Genomic DNA, 22,612 nt, shown 5'->3' with positions numbered 1-22,612 from the left:
ACACATGACTATTGGTTGTGGATAGGCCTCCCCTGAGACCGGACCTCAATATTATTTAGGCAGTGTGGGAGCATTTTGGCAGACCAAAAGGGGGGTGCTCTAGCAATGTTACTAAAAATTAAATAATTAATTATTGTTGAAATTGCGCTTTTTAAAGGTATCTTTGGTTGGTCATCATCTGTTCAGGTTATTATAATTATTTTTCCTGGTCCAGCCCACTTGAGATCAGATTTGCTGTATGTGGGCCAGGAGTTAAAATGTGTTTACCAAATATGAGGTAATTTAGAGTTTATCTGATTTAGAGGCTGAGATGTGCAGGTCTTGATTACTTCATAAAAATTAACTCCCATGTTGCTAAAAATAAATAAATAAATGTGTCATTGACCTTCTCCACACTTACGAGGACAAACCTGGTGCAAAAACACGCTGAAGAAAACTGGTAAAGGCTGTGCAGTAAGAGCAGTTTGGCTTTTTGATTGTACACAGACTTGATTTTGGTCACCAAATAAGGATTTCTTACCCCTTGCTTTTTCTGACCAGATGTCTCTTCCACGGCATCCTACTAACACGCCCACCATCCTCTGTGTCATGTAAACACAGCCACAGTTGAGACAAATCTCTTTCAGCTCAGCAAGTTGGAGTGTCAGTACAGACATTCATGGCACTGGGATGAAGCACAGCACCTACGTGGGCTAGAAAAACGTCTTAATCCAAACATGGATGCTGGATGCCCGTCTTAACAAACTGCCACACAGCCAGGGTTTATAAAGTAGTTCTAAAAAGTATTTTGAGTTTGATAGACAGGATGTTCAGATAGATTTTCTAACATCATTATACAGTATTGTGTGAAAGCCTTGAGGCACTCCTAATTTTTTAACATTTCTTTTCATTTTTAAAGTGATCTCGAGCAATAGTTTTTAGGCTTACTGAAGGTATTTTTTTCCTCTGGACAGAACCTGAAAAATCCACGAAAAACATCAAAAATAACACCCTTTGATGGGGATAAAATAGCCTTTTTGCACTAACAAGGCAGTTCTCAGAGAGCTGTTAGCTAAAAACTTATATATCTCGGCATGCCATGCAGTGTGTCCTTGAGGAAGCTGGTATCTGGTACAGGGCCCGAGCGATGAACTGGACCACTAGCTGATCCATCTACTGTTGATCCAAAATGGCCTCAGTGGAAAGGTGGCAATCAGGAAGCCACCGTCAAGAAAGGGAAACAGGGAGAAAGGCTGAGGTATTCCAGATTACACAAGAACTGGACTGAAAGTCAGTGTCAACAGGTCTTAGTTTTCATTATATCACTGTAACCATTTTCCTTTTTCTTAGCAAAACGTGCAGAAACAAAGGGTAGCTCAAGACTTTTGCACAGTACTGTTTATACAAGCAGACTGTATTTGACTAGATTTAATAAAATAAAACCCTGATCAAGCTTTCCATACCAATACTTAATTGTTGTATAATTAGTTTGACTATTTTCTAACACACAATAAATACATGCTTCAGGGTCAGAGGTATAATTTATGACCTTTCATGTGTGCATTTATATGAATCTCTCATGCACACACACACACAGCATTCAGTGTCAAGTACATGCGCCTGATTTAATCACTGCTGCTGTGTGTAATCTCTCCCGCCTCTGCACACCGGATATTTTTAATAAAGCAATATTGTACCTGCAGCCAGCTGAGTTCCATATAATTATCCGTCTGGCTTCAGGCTGCTTATGTTTTGTTTTCTCATCAGGATGTTGTCTCTACTCCAGCGGCTGACCTGTCAAGTCGCTGTGGGAGAACACGGCAGCGCCGTGTGCTGGATATTTAGTGAATTACATCAGGTTCTTCATGCACTTCACACTGAAAGATGAAAGCACCGGTTAACTGAAATTACTTGCAATAGGTTTGGGTTTCTCCAAACAAAAAGTATCACAAAGAGTGTGTCTATCGACGCCCACTCGCCCCAAAGCAACTCACCTCCCTGTGCGCAGGTAACAGCATGATTTATTTGCTCGGATATTTTAAGTGTGCGGGTTCACATCGTCTGAATATTTCAGCGTGCCTTCTCATTTCCCAGGCTCTGTGCCAGTTCCTCCACTGCTGGCCAAGACGTAGCTAAATAAGGAAGATGACCTCTCTCCCACTACTGTGTTTTCACTTGTTTTCTCTTTTAAAAACAGATTACAACCTAACCGAGGGGCCAGCACACATCAAAATCTGGGTTATACACACATATGCCTGGGTAACAGTGATAACGTAAAGCAGGGACCACACACACACACATAAACCCACACAGAGACACCCCGACCAGAGTAGCTCAAACATTTACTCTTTTCATATATTTTATTACAACGTTCAGTTAAGAATGCATTTCGATTACAAAATTGAAACCCTCTGCTCAGTGATGCTTAATATGAAATATAAAGTAGAGATTTCTAGCTACAAACCATCTGCTAGAAACATCAGGCACCTTGTTTTTTTTCTCCCCCCCCCCCCCCATTTTCACACCATATCATCATATCATCATAACAGTATTCACACAGCAGATCACAGAGAACTTTCACAGTCACACACCAGTTAGGAGGATTTTTCACCCAAGGAGGCGTGGAGAGATTACCGACTTGTGGGAGCGAGCCAAGCCCACAAGCTGATCTTGTGCGTTATCAGGACGAGCGCTTCCCATCCAGGTAGTTTGTGAACATTCAGGTCCAGTGTTTGATGTGTGAGCTATGACCTGTTTCTTCTGGGAAACATTCATTTCTAAGCAGAGAGCAACATGGATCCATGTGGTTTGTTAGTTTCTGACTGAAAATAAGGAAAAAAAACAATTCAGATTCAGGAAATCTGAATTATGTCTGACAGAATTTAAATTTTGAGCAACAATGATGCTAACTTGGCTAGTTAGTCCATATGAACACTGTTTAAAACCCAAAAAGAGGACAGAACCTATTTAAATTAGAGACTTTCATCCTCCTGTGAATTAAGCTTGACTTAATCTCATGCCCAAAACAATTTCCCTTAGAAGCTACAAGCTATAAACAACATCATTTAGTACTGTCTGGCTGCATTAATACACAAGATCCTGTATACTACATATACATATGCTAAAGTCACACATTCTTGTGTGTAAGTGCTGAGAAATATCACTTTGTCACCCCCTTTAAAAAAAAAAAAAACTAAACTAAACAAAATGCTTGAATAATTCTCATCATCTCTATTTTTATTTTATAAAAAAAAAGACTAATTATCTGCAGTCTGCTTTTAGACCAATACCTATTATTTATAGCCATAATATCTAATTATTAAATGTGGTTTTTTTTTTTTAAAAAGAAGCAGAAATACCTGCATTGTTATTCTGGCCTAAAATTAAAGCTTAGTTAACGCAATGCAATGTTGTGACATTTACGGTAAAGAGCAAACTTTACAGTGTATCCCAAAGCTCAACAAAACACAGCAACATAAGATGCAAGAATCATCGTGAAATCATCAAGAGATGCAAATTCAACCTTTTTACACTCAGTTTACACCTAAAACAAGGCTGCTTCTCTCCTTCACTCTTGTCTCTTACAGCTTTTTTTCTTCTGGCCTTAAACGCAACACGCACACCATGTTGCTGCTCCCTCTTTCAAACCAAAAATGATGGGTGTTGATATGTATGCGGGTCTTTTCATTGGATGCCCAACACGCTGGCGCTCGACGACAGTTTCCTTCCTCCGTTTTGGTATCTATGGGCACTTTTCTGTTGGCCCCCTTCCCCCCCATCCAGTCCATCATAATTCCAAACACAGATTGGTTTTATGCCGAGTCAGACGGTGGCGTGCGGCCTTCCCAGTACTTCTGATACGACATTTCGAACATCTCCCTGCACTGCAGCTGAGCATTCAACCGGGAGCAGATGAGGAACGAGCCGCCCATCTTACGGTGGAGCGAGTATGTCTCCTCCGGGGGCGGGGTGAGCCGGTGTTTGAGCATCACGGGGATGAGGTTGTGGATCCTCTCGGTGGTGGACTGGGAACCGAAGTCGAAGGGCACCGAGGAGGCAAAAGCCTCGCCGAGGATCATCACTGCATCCACGTGGGCATTCACCATTGCCTGGACAACACACGTAAAAAAACAAAAAACAAAAGAACAAAAAAATTTAATAAACCAAAACACATGCTTAACACATTATGTTTGCGCACTTTTACAACTCTCATTTACTTGTTTATGGCTACTCCACAGTGACAAAGCCATCATTTGTAAAGCAGAGCAGGCAGAAAAAGCTCAGAGATCATTACCTTGGACTCGTAACCGGTCAGGAACTTCATCTCGATAGATTTCTTTAGTACTCCCTCCCTGTTGCCCATGGCAGCTGAACGGATTATCTGCACAGGACACACACAGGTCGCACATGTCACTCTCTTTTTCTTCATTCAAATTTAGATTCGAATCTCTTGCGAGGATTTGGGTTGCCATGAATAATTAGGGTCTTTTAACACCTTCTGATTTGGCATTAAGATCGAGTTCACCAATCATCAGAGGCAAATGAGTACAAGTGTGAGTTACAAAATGTCAACATCAGCGAAAAAACTAAGACGTACATCTCCCCTCAGGGTTTACAACTACTGGAGCTTTATGTTGTCTCGTCTCTGGATTACTGCTAGAAATATTACAGCTGCACCTGCACTGTACTGCCAAAAGGATTCGCTCATCTGTCTCCACATGCATATGAACTTGAGTGACAGTTCATTCTTAATCCATACGTTTTAATATGATGTTGGCTCCTTTGCAGCTATAACAGCTTCAACTCTTCTGGGAAGGCTTTAAGAGTGTTTATGGGATTTCTGATTTTTTTTTTTTTTTTTTTTTAAGATTTGTGAGGTCAGACACTGATGTTGAATGAAAAGGCCTGGCTCACAGTCTCCACTCCAATTCGTCCCAAAGGTTGTTTATCAGGTTGAGTTCAAGACTGTGGAGGCCAGTCAAGTTCTTCCATACCGCTCATCCATGTCTGTATGCACCTTGCTTTGGGCACTGGTGAGCATCATGTTGAAACAGAAGGAGCCAAACCCAAACTGATCCCCCAAAGTTGAGAGAATGAAAGAAATTGTTCAAAAAGTCTTGGCATGCAGAAGCATTAAGAGTTACTAAAGTCATTTAAGGCTTGACAATCTGAGATTAACATCCCACAGTCAGAAGATCAACACAGAAAAAGTTAGTGAAGCTCCATAAAGAGCATACATCATCACCATTCATGATAATTATATAGCAGCTGCCTGGTCTCACCTCTATGTAGACATCAGTGAAACATTGATCAAATCCTCTCGTGGCTCCAAAGTCCAACAGCGCCACCTAGAGGAGCACACGGCAGTTACCATTTCCCATTAACTGCCAACTTCATATTACTTATATTTACAGCTGAACAAACTTCATGACAACACACAACAGGTTGTACTGAAACTCACCCTGTGCGCCTGTGGATCATAGAAGAAGTTGGACCAGTTTGGGTCAGTCTGCATGTACCTGAACTCGAACAGCTCTCTGACACACAGAGTCAAGATGTTGAGGCAGATCTGAAAGAAAAGACAAAGACAAACATTCAATCTGCTGAAAAGAAACACATGCCAGATTGTACTCGCTTTTGCTTTTTTGTGGTGTTTAGTGTGTTGACTGAACTGGGATCCGCTAAGAAAGGAATGTCTGCAGTTGAGAAAGCCCCTCTGCACAAACTAACTTGTGTAATCATAACCATCCGTACCTCGTTCTTCAGCTCCTGAGAGAGGCTCTCGGCTTTGTCCAGGGGAAATCCAGGAACGAGTTCAGTAGTGAGAACATGGCGGCTGCTCAGCTCGTCTATCACCTCTGGTACGTAAAAGAACGGATGGTCCTTTAACAGCTCCCTGAGCCAGACATGAGCAGATACAAAAACACATGAAATACAACTTAAGAACACAACACTCCACATAGAGTGTTAAGTCTATATATAAAACTGGCTAGCAATCACAGTCAGCCTGACCTTGAACCCAAGCAACGGACATTTAAAAAGGGGGGTGGAATAAGCTAACTATATTTAGTATTTAGTATTTATTTATTTATTGTCATTGTCAAGAACAATGAAATTGCGTTTGGGGCTTCCATACAACCCAAAAAAAAAAAAAAAAAAAAAAAAAAAAGAAGAAAATAATAAATACCCCTTAAAACCCAAGTGTACATATTTAACCCAGTGTGACTCCAATGCAATAATATCTGTGTAACCCGAGTGTTTCAGGGGTGACGGAGAGCAGACTGCACAGTGCGGAGAAAGAACAGAAAGGAGAATCGAGCCATGATGTGAGCTCAAATACTCGATCAGTGCATCAGGGATTCTGTCGAGTACGATAGTGTGCTGTCACTGGCATGACAGTTAGGTCTACAGTCCACTTTATCCCAGCACATAGATTAATGCAGCCTTCCTTTTAACTTGGAAGTCAGACCTTGGAGCTGGGAATGACTGTCACACACGAGGTGACTGTGTTCCAGTGAGTACGAATACAGGCTCTGTTTTGCTCTGAAGCCAGGTGGCGCCATCACTAACAATACCTGGAGCACAATGCAATGCTGCAGCATGGTCGGTTCTCTGTGCCTCGCTGAATTAGAGAGTCACAAATACAACTGCTGCAGCTTTACTGCCATTTATCCTGCTTGAATCACGCAGTTGGGGTTGGTGGGACTTCTCAGACTTTTGTAAGTGGCAAGTTCCACTTGAGGGGCTGATCATGACCCAGAATTCAAGATTTCTGATTTCCCATTTCCAGTGTAATATAGCATTAGGCTCAGATTCCTGCACGTGAATTCATGACAGCTAGACCCTACACCTTTTATTTCTTAAAGGTTTAATCAGGTTTACATAGACTGAGTTTTAGAAATCCAGGATTTAAGATATGTTTATGAAATATGGAAACAAAGCGATAAGTTTTTCATTGGTCGGGTGTATTGCTAAATTAGTAGAAATTCAAATCCACTCAGAACCTCAAATTTGACCACAATCTGGGTGAAGACCTATTAGGTGATCACTAAAATCTGAGCAATGCCCCAGGAAAAGCAATTCTTGTAAATTGCCATAGCATGAGCTCACGAATCCTTTGGCCATATGAGCTAAAAATTATTTTCTTTAGTAATTTAATTAAAGGAAAAAATATTTCTCAAGCTTGGCTTTCAGATTACAACAACATTTGCTGCATAATACCTGAACTTCCTTGCACACTGGGCTTCTCTAATATAGTCACACTCCAGGGCTAGCTCTTTTCTCATGACATCTATCAGGTGCTCTGGAAACAGACCTAAAGACACAAACAAAACAGGACAAAAACATTGGGACTAGTCGTGGAAACAGTAACTCAGAAACAGGTAGAGAGAAGCAGACACAGGGAGATGAAGAGGATGCTGTGTGTGTGTGTGTGTGTGTGTGTGTGTGTGTGTACACACACCTTCAGGCAGAGCATTGCTCATATTCAGCACCGTCATCAAATTGTTGACATCACTGTTGATACTCTGAGCCACACCAGGATACTGAAGACAACAGACAGAGAGAAAAACTTTCAAACACTTTGTTTAATTTGATCACACAATCATATTTAGTATAAACAGTTAGCAAAGCAATAAATCTATTTTATTCAGTAAAAGCATGAGATAACTGGCTCACATGTTCCTCTGTAAGGAAACGCATCCATCTGATAATCAGATTATGCGTTTCCTGTATGCATGCAAGTTTAAGCGAGTGTTGACAACACGAGGACGCAGTGTCACATGTTTTTATCCTAACCTGTATTTTCATGGCCACCTCCCTGCCATCCTTCATCCGTGCAAGGTGAACCTGCCCGATGGACGCTGCCGCAAAAGGGCGTTCCTCAAACATTTCCAGCTTGTCCCTCCAGTTTGGGCCCAAATCGTTATTCAGTGCTTTCTGCAGACAGACAAGAGCAAGTAGGATTTTAGCATCACTGGAAAAAAAAGTCTTTCAAAAGAGCCAGGGGCAGGAATCACAATGTAATACAACTTAAATCATTAAATAAAATATAAGTTGCTGAGGAAATGGCATAACTATCAGTCTTACTGTCATTTGTTTGATTGGCATGAAGTCAGCACTCTGTCTCACACGCTCAAAAATCTTGGCAAGATGAGGATTGATGAAAGCGTCATCTGAAACATAAAAACATCTTGAGATCTTTAATTACAGATTAAGTTAAGTGGTTCTCAAACATTTTACCTGCCATTCCCCTCATAAAAGCTAAAAAACAAACCAATGAAAAAAAAAAAATCCAAACATGCTCCTCTACCCACAACTTTGAGCAATCATTGAGCATAAAGAATGACCCCAAGTTCAACTCTTGTTAAATAAGGTCAGCGTGATAACATCAGCAAACCCATTTGCTTATTTTTTCACTACCATATTGCGTTGCATAACGCAACCTGAGCGGCACCATTACTTTAGAAAAAACCCCAAAAAACATGAACGACACACAGGAGTGGGTGCTGAAACACGTACGAAACAGGCACCAGGGCCTAATCATCAAAGATCAAAGTAACATTTAGACACTGCGTGATGCAAAAAAACATTCTCTCTCTCTCTGAGCCAGTGTGTGAGGGGCAGCTCTCCCGCTCTCTCACAGGCCAGTGCACAAACACAGATCCTGCTCTTAGTGACTGTAGTGCAGAACTGAATATGTGGATATGCCTCGCTACAGTCAGAGGACTCTCGTTGATTTAAGTGCAGCCGGTTGTGAGAAATCTGAGAGAAACATGCATCAAATACAGACTGAAAAATGCAGTTTTTGGCTGACTGGCTTATGGGTCACCTGTTCTTATCAGACGTGCTTTATTTATACTTGCAGCTTAGAGACGAAAAACTGAGTCAACTTAACTTTACAGACATGAGTTAATGATCAAAGGCAACGGTTTGCTAGCTGATTGTGAAGCTGTGGGTCCGCTTATAAACACAAGCTGAGCTGTCAAAAGGAAAAATCACAGTGTGAGTGTGAGAGCAGTCGGAATATAGAGTAACAGCACAAATGTAATTGTGCAATTACTCAGCAATTTATCATAAACAATTAAGCCAGACACATCGATATAATGTGTAGATTAAATTGCTGTGTAGTTTCCTACTAAAATGTGTAGTAAAAGTACAGTTTAGTACTTTGTTTAATGGGACTGAAAATTGTAGATACTACATAAATAGCACATACAGCAATCAAGCTTTAATACTCATAATAATTGCCTGATTTTACTGCTTGAGTACAATAAACCACATCATAATCATAATCAGCGAGTTAAATCAGACTCGCTGTGTAAACTGATAGATTGCCAGTGTCTAATGTTGGCTTTGGCCGGCGCTGCAGAAGATATATGTAACCAGGATTAAAGACTTTATTAACAGTTTCAGACCTCTCGAGGTTAACACAGTTTTGAGTGCTGTGCTAAAAGAGCACAATGGCTGAACAGACAATCATCTGCCCAGCACTGCATTCCCGCCATGGCAGATAAATGTCAGCAGAGGACAAAGACTGCAGGGATTTCTATCCTCTGCATATAGTCAACCGCAGACTACTATTATTATTATTATTATTATTATTATTATTATTATTATTATTATTATTATTGTTATTATTATTATTATTATCATCATCATCATTTCCATTTCAGCTTTTTACATTTTCTGTGAAAAGAGCAGAGAGATTGTGTGTGTCCACCCACAGAATATTACATTAACCCCTGACCCAGCCACACTTCGAAACTGCAGTTTGTCACCACTTGAGAGACATGGTAACACTGCTCAACAGGTCTCAGCACAGTGGACTGACCTGGTCTTTTTTGAAGCCGCTGCCTTCCTCTCTCCTGCTACCGTCTTCATGGCTTATTATATTTACTGCACTGCACTGTTCAGGCAAAGATGGCACGAATACCAAAGGAAAAGGTCACCAAATCAAGGTTGGGCAGAGGTAGCAACAGAGCTAAACAAAGCTGTGATGACGGGTTTACTGCTGTTACCTGACACGGCTTCATTAACTCACTGGTTGTGTCGTTTACTGCCGCTGGCCTCGCTCTCGGATTATCTGTTTGTGTACAAGCACTGACCTAAATGCAGGTTAGAGCCAACACAGAGCCGCAGTATAAAGACGGCAAAAAAAACTAAACAAAAACAAACAAGCTCACCAAAAAGTCCTCTGTCCCAACTCTTAGTCAGTTTACAAGTTCTCAGCTACTACAGCACACGGTCAAGCTAACCTGCACCACAATAATCAGCCTGAAAACTGTGATTTTATAGAGAGTGTTTCCCTTCACATAATCCAGGGTAAGGAATGCTTTTTATTCACCAGCAGAAAACTTTAAAAAAAATCTAAATTTCAATGCGACTATGTCCGTCTCTCACCTTGAATGCTGAGCATCTGTCCCAACTTTAATGCAGCTCCTCTGACTTTGCACAGAGTTCTGACAATGCGCTCAGCGTTGGCCTCGGACAGGAAAGGGCTCGAGTCCAGAACTGCTTTCCTGTTTTCACCTGAAGACAAAAAGAAGTATTACATTTGCATGTAGTGCATTTTGTTATGCATGTTAAGTGTTTTATCCAATCAGCAGGCCAATAAACAATAACTGTAAAAATCATACTTACTTTTCTTAATTGTGATTACATAAAACGTTTCACAGATTTCATTAAGTATTTGTATGTATTTGCTTTTTTCCATACAGACAGATTTTGCACCTGAAGTGCTTGTTTGGTCATGTGACACATATTTTGAATTTAAACTTATCCCCACATAGTTGTCTGATCTCCTCTGCTATTTTTTTTTTAGCCTTTGAACATTTTTATTGAGGCTTATTTTGATAACTTGATTGATAATCTGCTCCAGAAAGATTAAAAAATTTGCACTGACCATTAAAATACACAGTGTAACAAATGTAGGCCGTGCAGAAACTAAACATCAACAAAAGTGGCCACCGTGATAGTAGTCGTAAGGTCGTCGTGCCCAATTAAACTGTCAATTCTACAAATATATATGATTGTGGGATTTGTATACGCCATACAGATGTGGGCACTCACATTTATATGAAGTAGGCAATGTTTCTGCAAAGTTTTGTCAAGACTGGTCTGTGGTCTTGTGTGCACAGTCAGGTTCACAAGCTCTTGTGTCACATTTACTGTTTTTCTTCTATGCAGCAACACAATTACTTTAAAATAAGGCAACAAGGATTTGACTGAAGGACAAACGTTTTAATTCAAGGATTTAAGAGAAATATTTCGTGCAACATTTAGGAATTATGGACAATTTTTAGAGAGTCCTTACATTTAAGCCTACCCCGTATTTGCAATGTGCAGGACTACTGTTGTGTATTTGTGACTTACTATATAAGCTATATGCAGAACACTGGCAGTGCGTAAAAACAAAAAACTAAAAAAGAAGAGTTGAGCAGTCCTGCTAGTGATGCATGTGACTAGCCTTATCAAGATAGTCATCCTTAGCATGAATGCCTATCTTGCTTTTCCAGCTTTACTGCTAGAACATGCATATCTTGGGAGTGATGTTACTCGCAGCTCCAGTATCCGACTTCTGTGGTAAATGGGACGCAGCGCTGTGGATCTGACTGTACCAATGTGTGAGGGGTGTGACTGTGTACGTGTGTCAGTAGGTCATCAGGTAGTACGCTCTGGTACATCTGAAGCTGCCTTCAGAGGCTTTAATGAAGATTACACACACACACACACACACACACACACACACGTTCAGTGTGTGCCTGGGATTAAAGCGCACACAAAAATAAATAGCAACAAACAGATGCATAAATGCCACAGATTTACGCCTGTACGCTCTGTTTCAGCTTAGCCTGTGTTTCAGGATTAGCAGGTTGACGAAGCAGAGCAGGGACGTCTGTTTAGGGGGCAGGCTGTAAGGGAGATGGCCTAATTGAAGTGTGCAACATGTAATAACATGCAAGAGGGATTGGTGCTGAGGGCAATTCATAGGAATGCTGCTGCAAAATCTCTGCATGTTGTTACCATAAACCAAAAACAAACGCACCGTGAGGAGTCCTCACCACAACATTACTAAGATTTTTTTCTGTGTATACTACTGTTAAGAACAAGTGTCATGTAAAAAATGAATAAATATGCCAGTGTTTTAAAAGCAAACGGTGAGGTTTTCATCCATTTCTTAGCTGTAACGTGTAAATCCCGCTCACTGCTCGAGCCACTTAGGCGTGTGTGTGCGTGTACGCATTTCTGAGTGTTACCTTCTGCGCCGTTTTGTCTGATGCTCTTCTTGGCGAATTCTGCTAGAGCTCCAATACCCAAACCTACAGCCAGACCTGGTGCAAACACACAGAAAAACCAAAACACATACCAATGTATTACAACAACAAAGACCAATGCGTTTTCATCATTAACACACAAATACAACACATTTTAAAGCACTGAATGCGTCATCTGATGATGTTCTGCTGTTTTTTTTTTAATTGATGAAAAGAACAAAACAAAGCTCACATCTACACTGACAGTAAAACACAAATCATGCAGCATATGTATAAAAAAAAAAAAATCCTTTTAGTAAATCAGAGTATGGACAGGCTGCGGCTTTAACGGGACCCTCACCTCTGCTCTGTCATGAGTGTAAATAACCTGACTAAACGAGGCCATCTGTTGCAACTGCTATCACTCCTATCAAAATAAAACATATGCAACAGAAAATATGACAAAAATAGAAAGCAAACAAAGCCTTTGATCGTGTCAGTATTTGGCAATGGCTGCAGTAGTAACAGTTGCATCCAAAACATGGAAATAATGTCAAAAAAAACTGAAAGCTTTTGGAAAACTCAATCATGTTAGAAATTAGAGGATTAAAAGAAAGAGTTTGCGCAAGTGGGCGGTTGTTTGTGAAGTTCCTCTGAGCTTGCTTCTAACTTACATAACTCAACGTTACATAATCAGTTAGTCAGCGGCCTCTCTGAAGCAGAGATGCAGCGGTGGACGGACAAATGGGGACGCGGTGTGCTTCAGTGTCATGTATACAAGTCAACTGAGCACTTATTCATCATTGCTTCGTGTGTGTGTGTGTATGAGTGTAACTTAACGTGTAACTTTTCCTTTCACAGTAATGTCATGTGCCTGTGTTTTGTTTCCTGGTTTAGAGAGGATTTGCAATGCACAGATTTAAACACTGAATATGAGGCAGCCGGTTACGTGACTGTACCTATATAACTGTATGATGTCAGCATGTGCAACTGTCAAGCCAAAGAGAGATCAGCATTTCCAGCAGCATCTCTGAGTGACATATTTTGTTTTCCAGACCACGCACAAGTGTCTGTCCATCATTCGATCTCAAGAAAAGCAACGTGTTTGCAAAAATGACTGCGGTGCTTATTCTCGTCAGTTTATTTGGTATTCAGAACCAAACTGCACTGTCAGCAAAACCTTTGGAAGCGGTGACTTGAAAGGCAACGGCGAGAGGAGGCCGATGCCACGCAATGAATCGGTTTGGTGCTTTTTGCCTTGTCCGACTTTGTTGCCAAATGTTGTAGGGGAGTGAAGGACGGGGTCGAGGCCAGGCTCATGCATCGCCTCCTCTTTTCAACACCTTCTAAATGTTACCGCTGTCAACATGCTGAATCATCTCAGCTCTCTACCTGTCGCGGCTCTCTGCAATTCCAACTTGTTTGGAATGAGCTGTGGCTAAATTCTGCAATGTCGACGTTCCATGCTGACTTATGTGAGGCTGTTCATGTTTCACTTCTGTCCACTTTATATTCTCGTTCACATTTCTGGCTCCGGTTTGACTCTGTGCCTCCTCCTGACAGATCCATCATCTGTCTGAGGAGAAGTTCCTAACACAAAAGCTGCCGATCAGTTCTCTTAAACTACTTCTGAGGCTAGCTGCGAGCTCTTTGCTGTGCTTGTGTGAACATTAGAGCTTTGAGTAAGATTAGCACTGAAAAAACATCCTGTCGTGGCACAATTTGGAGGATTAGAAGAGACACTTGATATGTTTAAAGTTACTGACTGAATAATGTGAAGTATTTTTTTATGTATTAAATGTCTCGTACTATTAATGTGTGAACAGAATGTAATCCAACATATAAAAGCTGATCTCCCACAGCGCTCTCTGTTGCCTCTGAAGTGTTTATGCTTGCTGCTGAGATCTTTTTTCAGGACCTTGCCTCTGCTCTCAATGTTCAACACTAGCAACATTAGCTAATGTTAGCTTAGAAATTGCATCCCCTAATCACCAACGTCAACAAAAAGGGTAAACTCACACTGCAACACAAACTCCACAATAAAAAACAACACAAAAACAAAGAAACAAAATAAAACACAAATGTTGCTAGCAACAAGGTTAGCAAGAAAGTCATCCAACGTCAGGCAGCTAGCCTCTAGTGTTGTAAGGTAAGTCAACAAGTAGCAGGCTGATGACTTCAGTCATTTTCTGGAAGATACACATTGAACCTTTGGCTAATGGTTAACTCACCAGCCACTTTATTAGACGCGCTCAATTGATTACTAACACAAATGTCTAATCAGTCAATAAAGTCAACGACAGCAATCAAGATGACCTGCTTAAGCTCAAACTGAGTATCAGAATCGGGAAGAATGGTGAGTTAAAACTGGGGTTTTCCCCACACAACCATCTCTAGAGTTTACAGGAAATGGTGAGAAAAAAAAAGAAAGTATGCAGAGAGCTGTAGTTCTCTGGCTGAAAATGCCTTGTTGATGTCAGAGGTCAGAGAAGAGCCAGACCGCTTTGAGCTGACAGGAAGGCAACAATAACTCAAAAAAGCACTTGCTGCCACCAAGGTATGCAGAAAAGCATCTTCGAACGCAAACCACACTGAATCTTAAAGCAGCTACGCTACAACAGTCTTAGATCACACCAGGTGCCAGTCTTGCAGCTACAAACAGAAAACTGAGTTGCAATTTACGTGGGCTCACCAAAAATTGACCAGAAGAAGACTGGAAAAACGTTGTTTGGTCTGATGAGTCTTGATTTCTGCTGCAGCACTCTGATGGTAGGGTCAGAATTTAGCGTAAACAACATGAAAACACGGATCCATTCTTGGATCTGTGCTTCCATGCATCATTAAATACCACAACCCACTTTTGGAATGGGGTGGAGCGGGATCATTCGCATCATGGACGTGCAAATCTGGAGAAACTGTGCGATTAGATCGTCTAATTCTAACCAGAATGTCTAATAAATATCTCCATCACCTTGTTGCATCTATGCCGCAAATAATTAAAACAGTTCTAAAAAATAAAAACAGGTCCAACCTCATACTGGTGTGCATAAAAAAGTGGCAAGTGAGTATATTGTAAACCAGACAGAGAATGTTAAATTTTAAAAATCAATTTTAGATTTTTTCTTTAATGTACATAACTGAACTGCATTAATTTATTCATTAAATGTGTCACAGACAATAAATGGAAAACTGTGAACGTGGTGAAATAGTAGATTAACAACAGCCGTGTGCACTACAAAGTCAAACACATTTCATTCCTTTTATGGCTGCACGATTGCAGAACTCCCTTTCAGGCTGCCGGTGTCTCGCTGTGCCCTAACAGGGCATGTTTTTATCTCAACAGGAGCAGATTAGTTAAAGAAAAGGCTGAGGAAGCTTGACCTCATTTCTAGAGGTTTTTGTTTTGAGTGCGGCTCCAACGTCTGACAAGCATGTTACACACATTTCTCAATGTCTTGTTTCCTTCGGTTCCTTTAAGGGCTTTGTTTTTGTATTCGCTGCCATTTAGAAATGGCCTTATGTAGTCACGTGAATTTATTAGTACTGTCTTAACACCAGTGACCTCACCTAAAAAGGTAAGTGGGAGGTTAAAAGATTACAAGATTAGGTGACTAGAATTTTACCAACTCAGTTTTTATATATTATTAAGCACAAAAAAAGCTCAACAATTAGACAACATTTCACCAACACAACTAGATCTTTCAATTAATAGAGACTCACTTTGACTTCTGTGTAATCAGAAAGAACACACTCTGTTTTCAAATATTAGTTTGAATGTAGGACCCAATAAATGTCATCTGGACCATTAAAAGCTGAAGTCTAGCCACACAAAGCTTTACTTTGCTGCTGATGTATATGCAGACTTGCACGACTACAGATACAGTCAGATATTAACATCCACTGAATCATCCATGACTCAGACGCAGTGTAATGCTGTACCTCCAAAGTTGGCCAATCTGCTGATCCGGGTCACGGGCACTTTCCTCTCTCTGGCTCTCTCACTCAGCTGAAGAAGACACAACGCAATGTGACTTTCCATTAAAATTTGAAACCAATAGCAGAAATTAAGCGTTTAAACGAGTAGCTTTGTGTTCAAGGAACAGGAAATGAGAAAGAGGAATTACCATCTGTTTATGTGGTTTTCCATCAGTCCCCTTGCTCTCTCGAGCTTTCTCGATGTCTTCGGCCGTCAATCCCCCCATCGTGGATGGGTCCTGATGGTAGCTCCTGAACTGACTGACAGGATGCTGAAAGTAAAGCTGCCTCCACACATGTTTGTTCATTCTGTGGTTGTAGAGCTGACGTCCACTAAGATGTCTGCCACAGAGAAAGCAAAGAGAATTACCTTAATCCCCCATAACCGGCAGCAGTGATTCGTTTATGGCACAACCATTCTTACCTCACATCTTGGTGGTAGGATCTGGTGTTCCCACTGAACTGTTTGCTGGGGTCTTTGTATCCTTCAAATACTGAGTGTTTCCCACTGGCATGCTTCGCCCCTGTTGCTGCGTCATCGCTGCTTCCTGAGTGATCCACTGTGAAGTCTGCACCTTCATCCCTGAACTCTGAAGTGTTGAATGTGCTGTCATCTGGAGGAAAGTCGAAGTCGGACTCTGAGGAATAGCTTTGCTGCTGGCCGGACATTTCCTTTAGAGACAAATGCATACATTTAAAACAAAGTCAAAGTACCGTTATGACATTTATTAAAATACACAGTATTATCTGCACAAACCTGGATTTTTACCATGGCTGCCGAGATGCCTTGCTCCGCAGCTGATTGGACACTTTGGACAGCAGCGCCTATTCCTGGGGCTGGTTATACAAATACAGGAAACTTCAAGTTGTTTTCTGCTAATAATAAAGCAACTATTGTGTTAATATTTTATAAACTTCATTATGAACAATGCATCTTAGTGTTCTGGTTAAAATTAGTCAACTGAATATTGCAGAAGGCCCTTCGTTCCTGTGGCCATCCAGTTTCCTGGACCAATTCCTCCTTTTTCTTTATTAACTGTAAAACTTTCATTTCTTTTAAAACTTGAGCAACAGTTACAAAACAGCTTTAGGATGTCCTTTTACGCAAGGCTACTGTGCTGTTATTTAGAAAATTATTCCAAAGTCGTCAATCATAAAAACGATTCTGTTTGCCCTCAGTGGACAGCTTAATGCAGACACACCCCAGTGTGTCACAATCTGAGATCCACTGGTGGGAAGACTACAGCCCAATCGATTTATCGGTGGGTTGATTTTATTGTATGATACTGGCTATTTGCTGATTTATCAGTGGCGGCATTTATATTACTAAACTGAAATAAAAGTAAAGAAGAAATGGAGAAACAGCCTTCAACCATGTAATGAGTGTTGACATTACACAGTTTGCCCACCAGGGGGCTCTCTGCAATGTCCTTCAACAGCCAAATAACAACCAACTAGTCTAAGCAGAGATGGGCGGAGCATAAACGTAGTAAATAACTACACGCATTAGGGAAATCTGTTAATGTTTCATGTGCTGTTTTCATACGGATCATGCGATGACCCTGACAGGGTTAAAAACACTGCAATTTAAAAAAAAAAAAAAAAAGCAACAGCAAATAGAAAAACAAAAACAAGCACACAAAACACAACAGAAGTGTTCGGGGACATAATAATGTGACAGAACAGCTGAGGAAGTGACAGAAATGGACACACTTAAAAGAACAGAGGGTTCGTCAGTGCTGTGATCAAGAAAAAGATGCAGGTAATGTGTGTTTTCATTGCATGACTCATATATATAATACTGTAGACACATGTTTGCTATTAGCTTATCACTTATCCCTTCCACAGCTCTTCTGTCATGTTATCGTTTCCCCAAAAACGCTTTTTCTTGTTTTCTTAAGTTGCAGTGCGTTTGGTCTCTCAGGGCCACCGTAGGATTCTCTTCACCCATCTCACCTGATCCCTAGCATCCTCCTCTGCCACACCAACCCTCTGCGTGTCCTCCTTCACTACATCCATGAATCTCCTGTGAGGTCTCCCTCTTTTCCTCCTGCCTGGCAGCTCCATATTAAACACCCTTGAACATCATCTGCACATGTCCAAGCCTTGCCTTTTTAACTTTGTGTATAAACCTCTCATTTTGAGCTGCCCCTGATGTGCTCATTTCTAATTATGTCCATCCTGGTCACTCCCAATGAATGTCTTAACATTACATTACAAGTTGGGCTCCAAACCAAACAAGTACTGAAACACTAACAAAAGTTCTTTAGCTGCCTGAAAATTAGACATGCCACGTTAAAGAACACTCGCTATTTGTTATCAAGTTGTAGATAGAAGTCAGTTCAAGCACTTACAAACATTTACTTATAACTTTGTGACTTTTTACACTACAGTACAAATGAACTTCCTGTCAACACGTTTTGGCTATAAAACTGACACAATTTGAACATTTCATTTATCAGTGACAAAATGCTTGCTACAGGGATGTCAGGATTTCTGTGTTCTCATTCTGAACCCTGCTGCTGTCCAACATCTGTGTCTACTTTTGCCTCCTCAAACCATTTTCTTTTCTTCCTTTAGCTCCTGATAAACGCTGAGCTCTGGGCTCCTTATCCTATCAGCAGACTCGAGAAGGAGTCACCTTCACACAAAACACAGTCAATACAAAGCAAATGAATTGGTTTTCCTCCCAGAGGGGAGGGGATTTAACTGGGCTGTGCCTCATATCATTTGAATGAAAGTCAGTTTTGGGGTCGCTGCAAGTCCCACACGGAAATGTCTGGTTTAGTAAAGTGGGAACATGACTACCAAAGAAACAGAAAGATAAAAGCACAGGGAATATTGTTCAGAAACATACCTGTCCCACTGCGGAGGGTGTTGGTCTGAGTCTCTACGACTGCCTGGCTCAGCTTAGCCAGGCCTCGCATTAGCAACATCATATCACCTGCCATGATGGACTACAAACAGAAGACAGAAAGACAACAAAACAGAGAAAAATGTGGGGTGAATGTCATCCTTTGATTCCCCTGGAAGCTCCGACACAAAGCAGTCAGAGATTTTAATGTGTCAGTTTACCTCTTCAGGGAAGATAAAAAAAAGACCATAGAAACAAAGAAGGCAAATGGAAAGAAATAAAACCCGTTGTCGAGTCACTGCCAACAGAAACACTCACAAACATACACAGCTGTCACATCTTGAGAGGACTTTAATACTCTGTCTAAAAATACCCATGACCTCCGATCCCTGTTTGGGCACACGGAGGCACAAGAAAGGGAAGGCGAATGCTTGTAAGCTGTGAGCATGCGTGCATGTGGTCCAGGGCTGCATCTGAAAATGTCACTGGAAACAAAACGGGAGGAGAGCAAGGGATAAATCTTTCAGCTATTTTTGTGCACGAGTGAGTGTGGGAGCACGTGTTGAGTTCATGCTCGAGGCCCACCGTCATATTTTATGCCGAGCGACGGGACGACGAGGCTGGTTTTCTATGAATCTAAAAATGTCGCATCTTCCTTTCAGGAAACAACCTGGTTATCTTTACAGACTGTTAAAGCTGTTGCTATTGTGATGGCAACGCTTGAAAGCAAATCTCAAGATTGAGTTAAGACACGAATAAAACTTGGGTTTGTTTCAGGCTTATCTAAACAGCAGAGCCACCGCTGCATTCCTGCCTCTTACAGCTTGCTGCCTGTTTTTGTTACAGTGTTACAGGTGCTGCTTTGTGGGCGTGACAACAGGCTCCAAAACAGCTTGGCGAGGATTTGGGCCTGTGGAGAAAGCTGCTGGGGCTGTGGCTGAAGGAATCTACGCAACATATCAATAAGCGTGTATGTGAAGCAGTGCACATACATCGCCTGAGTCAGAAGTGGGTCATCCATCCTCCTTCAGGGCTGCTCTGTTTTCAGATGGTGGATACTTTGTGACACAAGGAACCAAGAGGAAGGGGAAGAAATGAAGAGTTTGTGGAAAGACGTGATAGGATTTATTCTTCTTTTTTTTTTTTAGATCAGTAATATTTGCACTGGAATAATCATGTTTGAGAAATCTGAATGCTCATTTTCCTTCACAGTGTTTAAGATTAAATTTAAAGATTAAGTTTGAAAGTTAAAATAGCTATAAAGGGTACAGCTAATTCATCTCGTTTTTAAGGTAATTTCAGTCTTTGATTTTATAGAAATACAACACTCTTTCCAATTACAAAGCTGTGCCATCTTAAACTTAACTTCCCACAATGTGCCTCTTCCAAGATCCCTTACTTGTTTATTTAGACCTAAATCTGTAAAAGACAAATCTCCTACTGTACTTAGATTCCACGGTTATAAAATCAAGATTCAGAAACACTTCAGGGGTTTTTTCTGGCTTAGAATGTGCCCTGGTCCACATTCATTACAGTGCCGTTGATTTTTCTCTGGCTGTGACTAAGATGTAATTTTATTGCCAAATGTAATCGGCTGAGCAACTTCCCATTTGCCAGAGTCGGTGTGTGGCCTGTGTGTGTGGGCCCCGAGCCCTCATCTCCAGAGGAGGGAAACTGAAAGGTATGATTTTGGTAATAGCGTACTGACTGTGTGGCAAATATGCACACCTAAGCCGCAGCTGTTGTCTGCTGCTCAAGCTGTTGTCTCACTGTTATGGAAATAGCCCAAGCAGTGTTAGTCAGCGTCTGAATCCTGCTCAGTCCACCTCATGGCTTCCTGACAGTCTACCATCACTTGCCCTTGACAAGCGTTCCTGAGCCAAGAGTGGGAAATGTTTCCCGTTAACTTTGCAGTGGCGTCACCACCGTTTATGAGGGAAACGTGAATAAACTCACGTCGTCCTGCGAGACTCCTGGAAAAGAAGAGTCTCTCCCATTTTAATAAACTGCACAATCAAAGGCAGTTCCTGCATTAAAAATAATGCAATCACAGCCAGCTGTTACACTTTTATCTGTTAGCACTTCATAGAGGCTTAGATTGACCTACCTCACTTTTATGTGTACATAATCTGACATGGTAAAATGGGAAAGCATGCTTCTCTATTTTATTAGATTTTTGGCCAAATTAATGCTATTAGTTGTATCACAAGAGACCATGAAACACATTATAATATATAACAACTAAAACTTTTAACAATAATATAACATCGAGGTGATGATGGGTACTGGGACTGACATTAAAAAAAAGGAAAAAAAAGAAACTTCTCAAAAATTATAATCGTCCATAGTAATAGATGTGTTATATGTTTTAGAGTGTTTGATTCTTGAAATGATTGCTCTAAAATGTTGTGCAGATATGAAAGTTGTACAATTACTACAGGAAACTATTAACAATAGTTTCAGTTAAAGGTTAACCGAAACGAAAACACGTACACGAGTGTCAACAATTGACTTCCGTTTATGCCAAATAAGCGAAATTTTATTTTTCCCGCAGTACCTGAAATAAATATGCTAGTCACTAGGTGCACGCTCTTCCAAAAATGTATAAATTTGGAATTAAGCTTTAACACACGTTTTAACAGCGTAACGAGACACTACGGCCTCTCTTCTTTCAATGCAAGGGCACAACGACAGTTGTCCTTTTAAAACTCCTCCTAACTCACTTCCTCGTAGGCGACCGTGCACGAGACTTCATAACAACAAACTCGTGCCACGTTAAGGAGTTAAAACTAGCATTACGGCTGCTGCGAATAGCCTGCGCAGATTTCCAAATGTCCCGAATAAATTAGCGCTCGGTCTGCAGCTTGACAAAGTTTGTACAAGTACGGGGCAGCCATGGTCATGGCAGGCACGTCAGCACGCCGCTGCGCAGGATTTTTCACGTTCAGCTGGTTTGAGGCTGAAGCGACGAGAAGCGGACGAGGCCAACCAAAAATATACTTGACTGCGTACATAATAATTAGCAGCTAATGCACGATAGGTACTCACCAGCAGCTGTCGTGTGGGCTCTTTGCTGGTTTAAAGTGGCCCGCCTATGGAGAGTCAAAGCAGCCGATGTTTATTTGAGCTGCAGCAGCACTTTCCCGAGGATACTCTTTATCTTGGGAAACGGTGTGCTAACAGCAGGAGCTAAAGGTTATTTACTAGCCGCCCTCCTCCTCCTGCTGCTGCTACTGCTGCTGGTAGCGTTTAATCCAGTTTGTCTCCCTCTCTCTCCACCATGAGGTCAAACCATATTTACCAACTTCTCAACACCAAGAACGGTGCGATGACGTAACCCGCTCGTGTGTCGTGCAGCGATAATGAGGAACGCACACACTAAGTCGAAATTTACCACATACAAGAAGGACGTACCAGAGTCCTTCTAGACTTTGGGGGGCTGGAGGGGCGGGACATGTACAACCACCATGTTTATTTTTCGGGGGTCCTCCTGCTTTATTATCAAAAGCTATGTACTGAAGCTAAATTGACATAACTTTAGCTTTACAAG

General features: G+C 41.2%; 1 protein-coding gene across 2 annotated transcripts; it reads right to left on the bottom strand.

Moving 5' to 3' along the window:
* Nucleotides 1-2,487: 2,487 nt before the first annotated feature.
* Nucleotides 2,488-22,612, bottom strand: LOC146616923 (atypical kinase COQ8A, mitochondrial-like). 2 transcript variants are annotated; one of them, XM_085373337.1, is made up of 17 exons: nucleotides 22,111-22,612; nucleotides 19,066-19,165; nucleotides 16,966-17,045; nucleotides 16,633-16,880; nucleotides 16,358-16,550; nucleotides 16,173-16,239; nucleotides 12,237-12,311; nucleotides 10,381-10,509; nucleotides 8,068-8,153; nucleotides 7,777-7,917; nucleotides 7,442-7,523; nucleotides 7,201-7,294; nucleotides 5,734-5,875; nucleotides 5,441-5,548; nucleotides 5,262-5,327; nucleotides 4,274-4,360; nucleotides 2,488-4,088 (listed from the first exon to the last, which is right to left on the bottom strand). In XM_085373337.1, the coding sequence occupies exons 2-17, from the start codon at nucleotides 19,157-19,159 to the stop codon at nucleotides 3,792-3,794; spliced, it is 1,989 nt and encodes a 662-aa protein (XP_085229463.1). In that variant the 5' UTR covers nucleotides 19,160-19,165; nucleotides 22,111-22,612; the 3' UTR covers nucleotides 2,488-3,791. The 2 variants fall into 2 exon arrangements, with proteins under 2 accessions (XP_085229463.1, XP_085229464.1); XM_085373338.1 differs by lacking the exon at nucleotides 22,111-22,612 and adding an exon at nucleotides 19,284-20,274.

This window comes from Diplotaxodon limnothrissa, linkage group LG15 (assembly GCF_057381915.1).
Source record: "Diplotaxodon limnothrissa isolate DT_005_m linkage group LG15, D_limnothrissa_male_GT1.1, whole genome shotgun sequence".
NCBI classification, from domain to species: domain Eukaryota; kingdom Metazoa; phylum Chordata; class Actinopteri; order Cichliformes; family Cichlidae; genus Diplotaxodon; species Diplotaxodon limnothrissa.
The sequence above is the reverse complement of the archived record's forward strand: the minus strand, read 5'-3'. Positions and strand labels throughout refer to the sequence as shown.

What these genes read in the sequence shown, in the direction of transcription:
- LOC146616923 (XM_085373337.1), bottom strand. Translation starts at nt 19,159, where the DNA reads ATGGCAGGTGATATGATGTTGCTAATGCGAGGCCTGGCTAAGCTGAGC. An exon ending in TCCTACCACCAAGATGTGAG is followed by an intron (nt 16,551 to 16,632) that starts GTAAGAATGGTT and finishes TCTCTGTGGCAG; the next exon opens with ACATCTTAGTGGACGTCAGC. An exon ending in TCACTGATGTCTACATAGAG is followed by an intron (nt 4,361 to 5,261) that starts GTGAGACCAGGC and finishes TGTCCTGTGCAG; the next exon opens with ATAATCCGTTCAGCTGCCAT.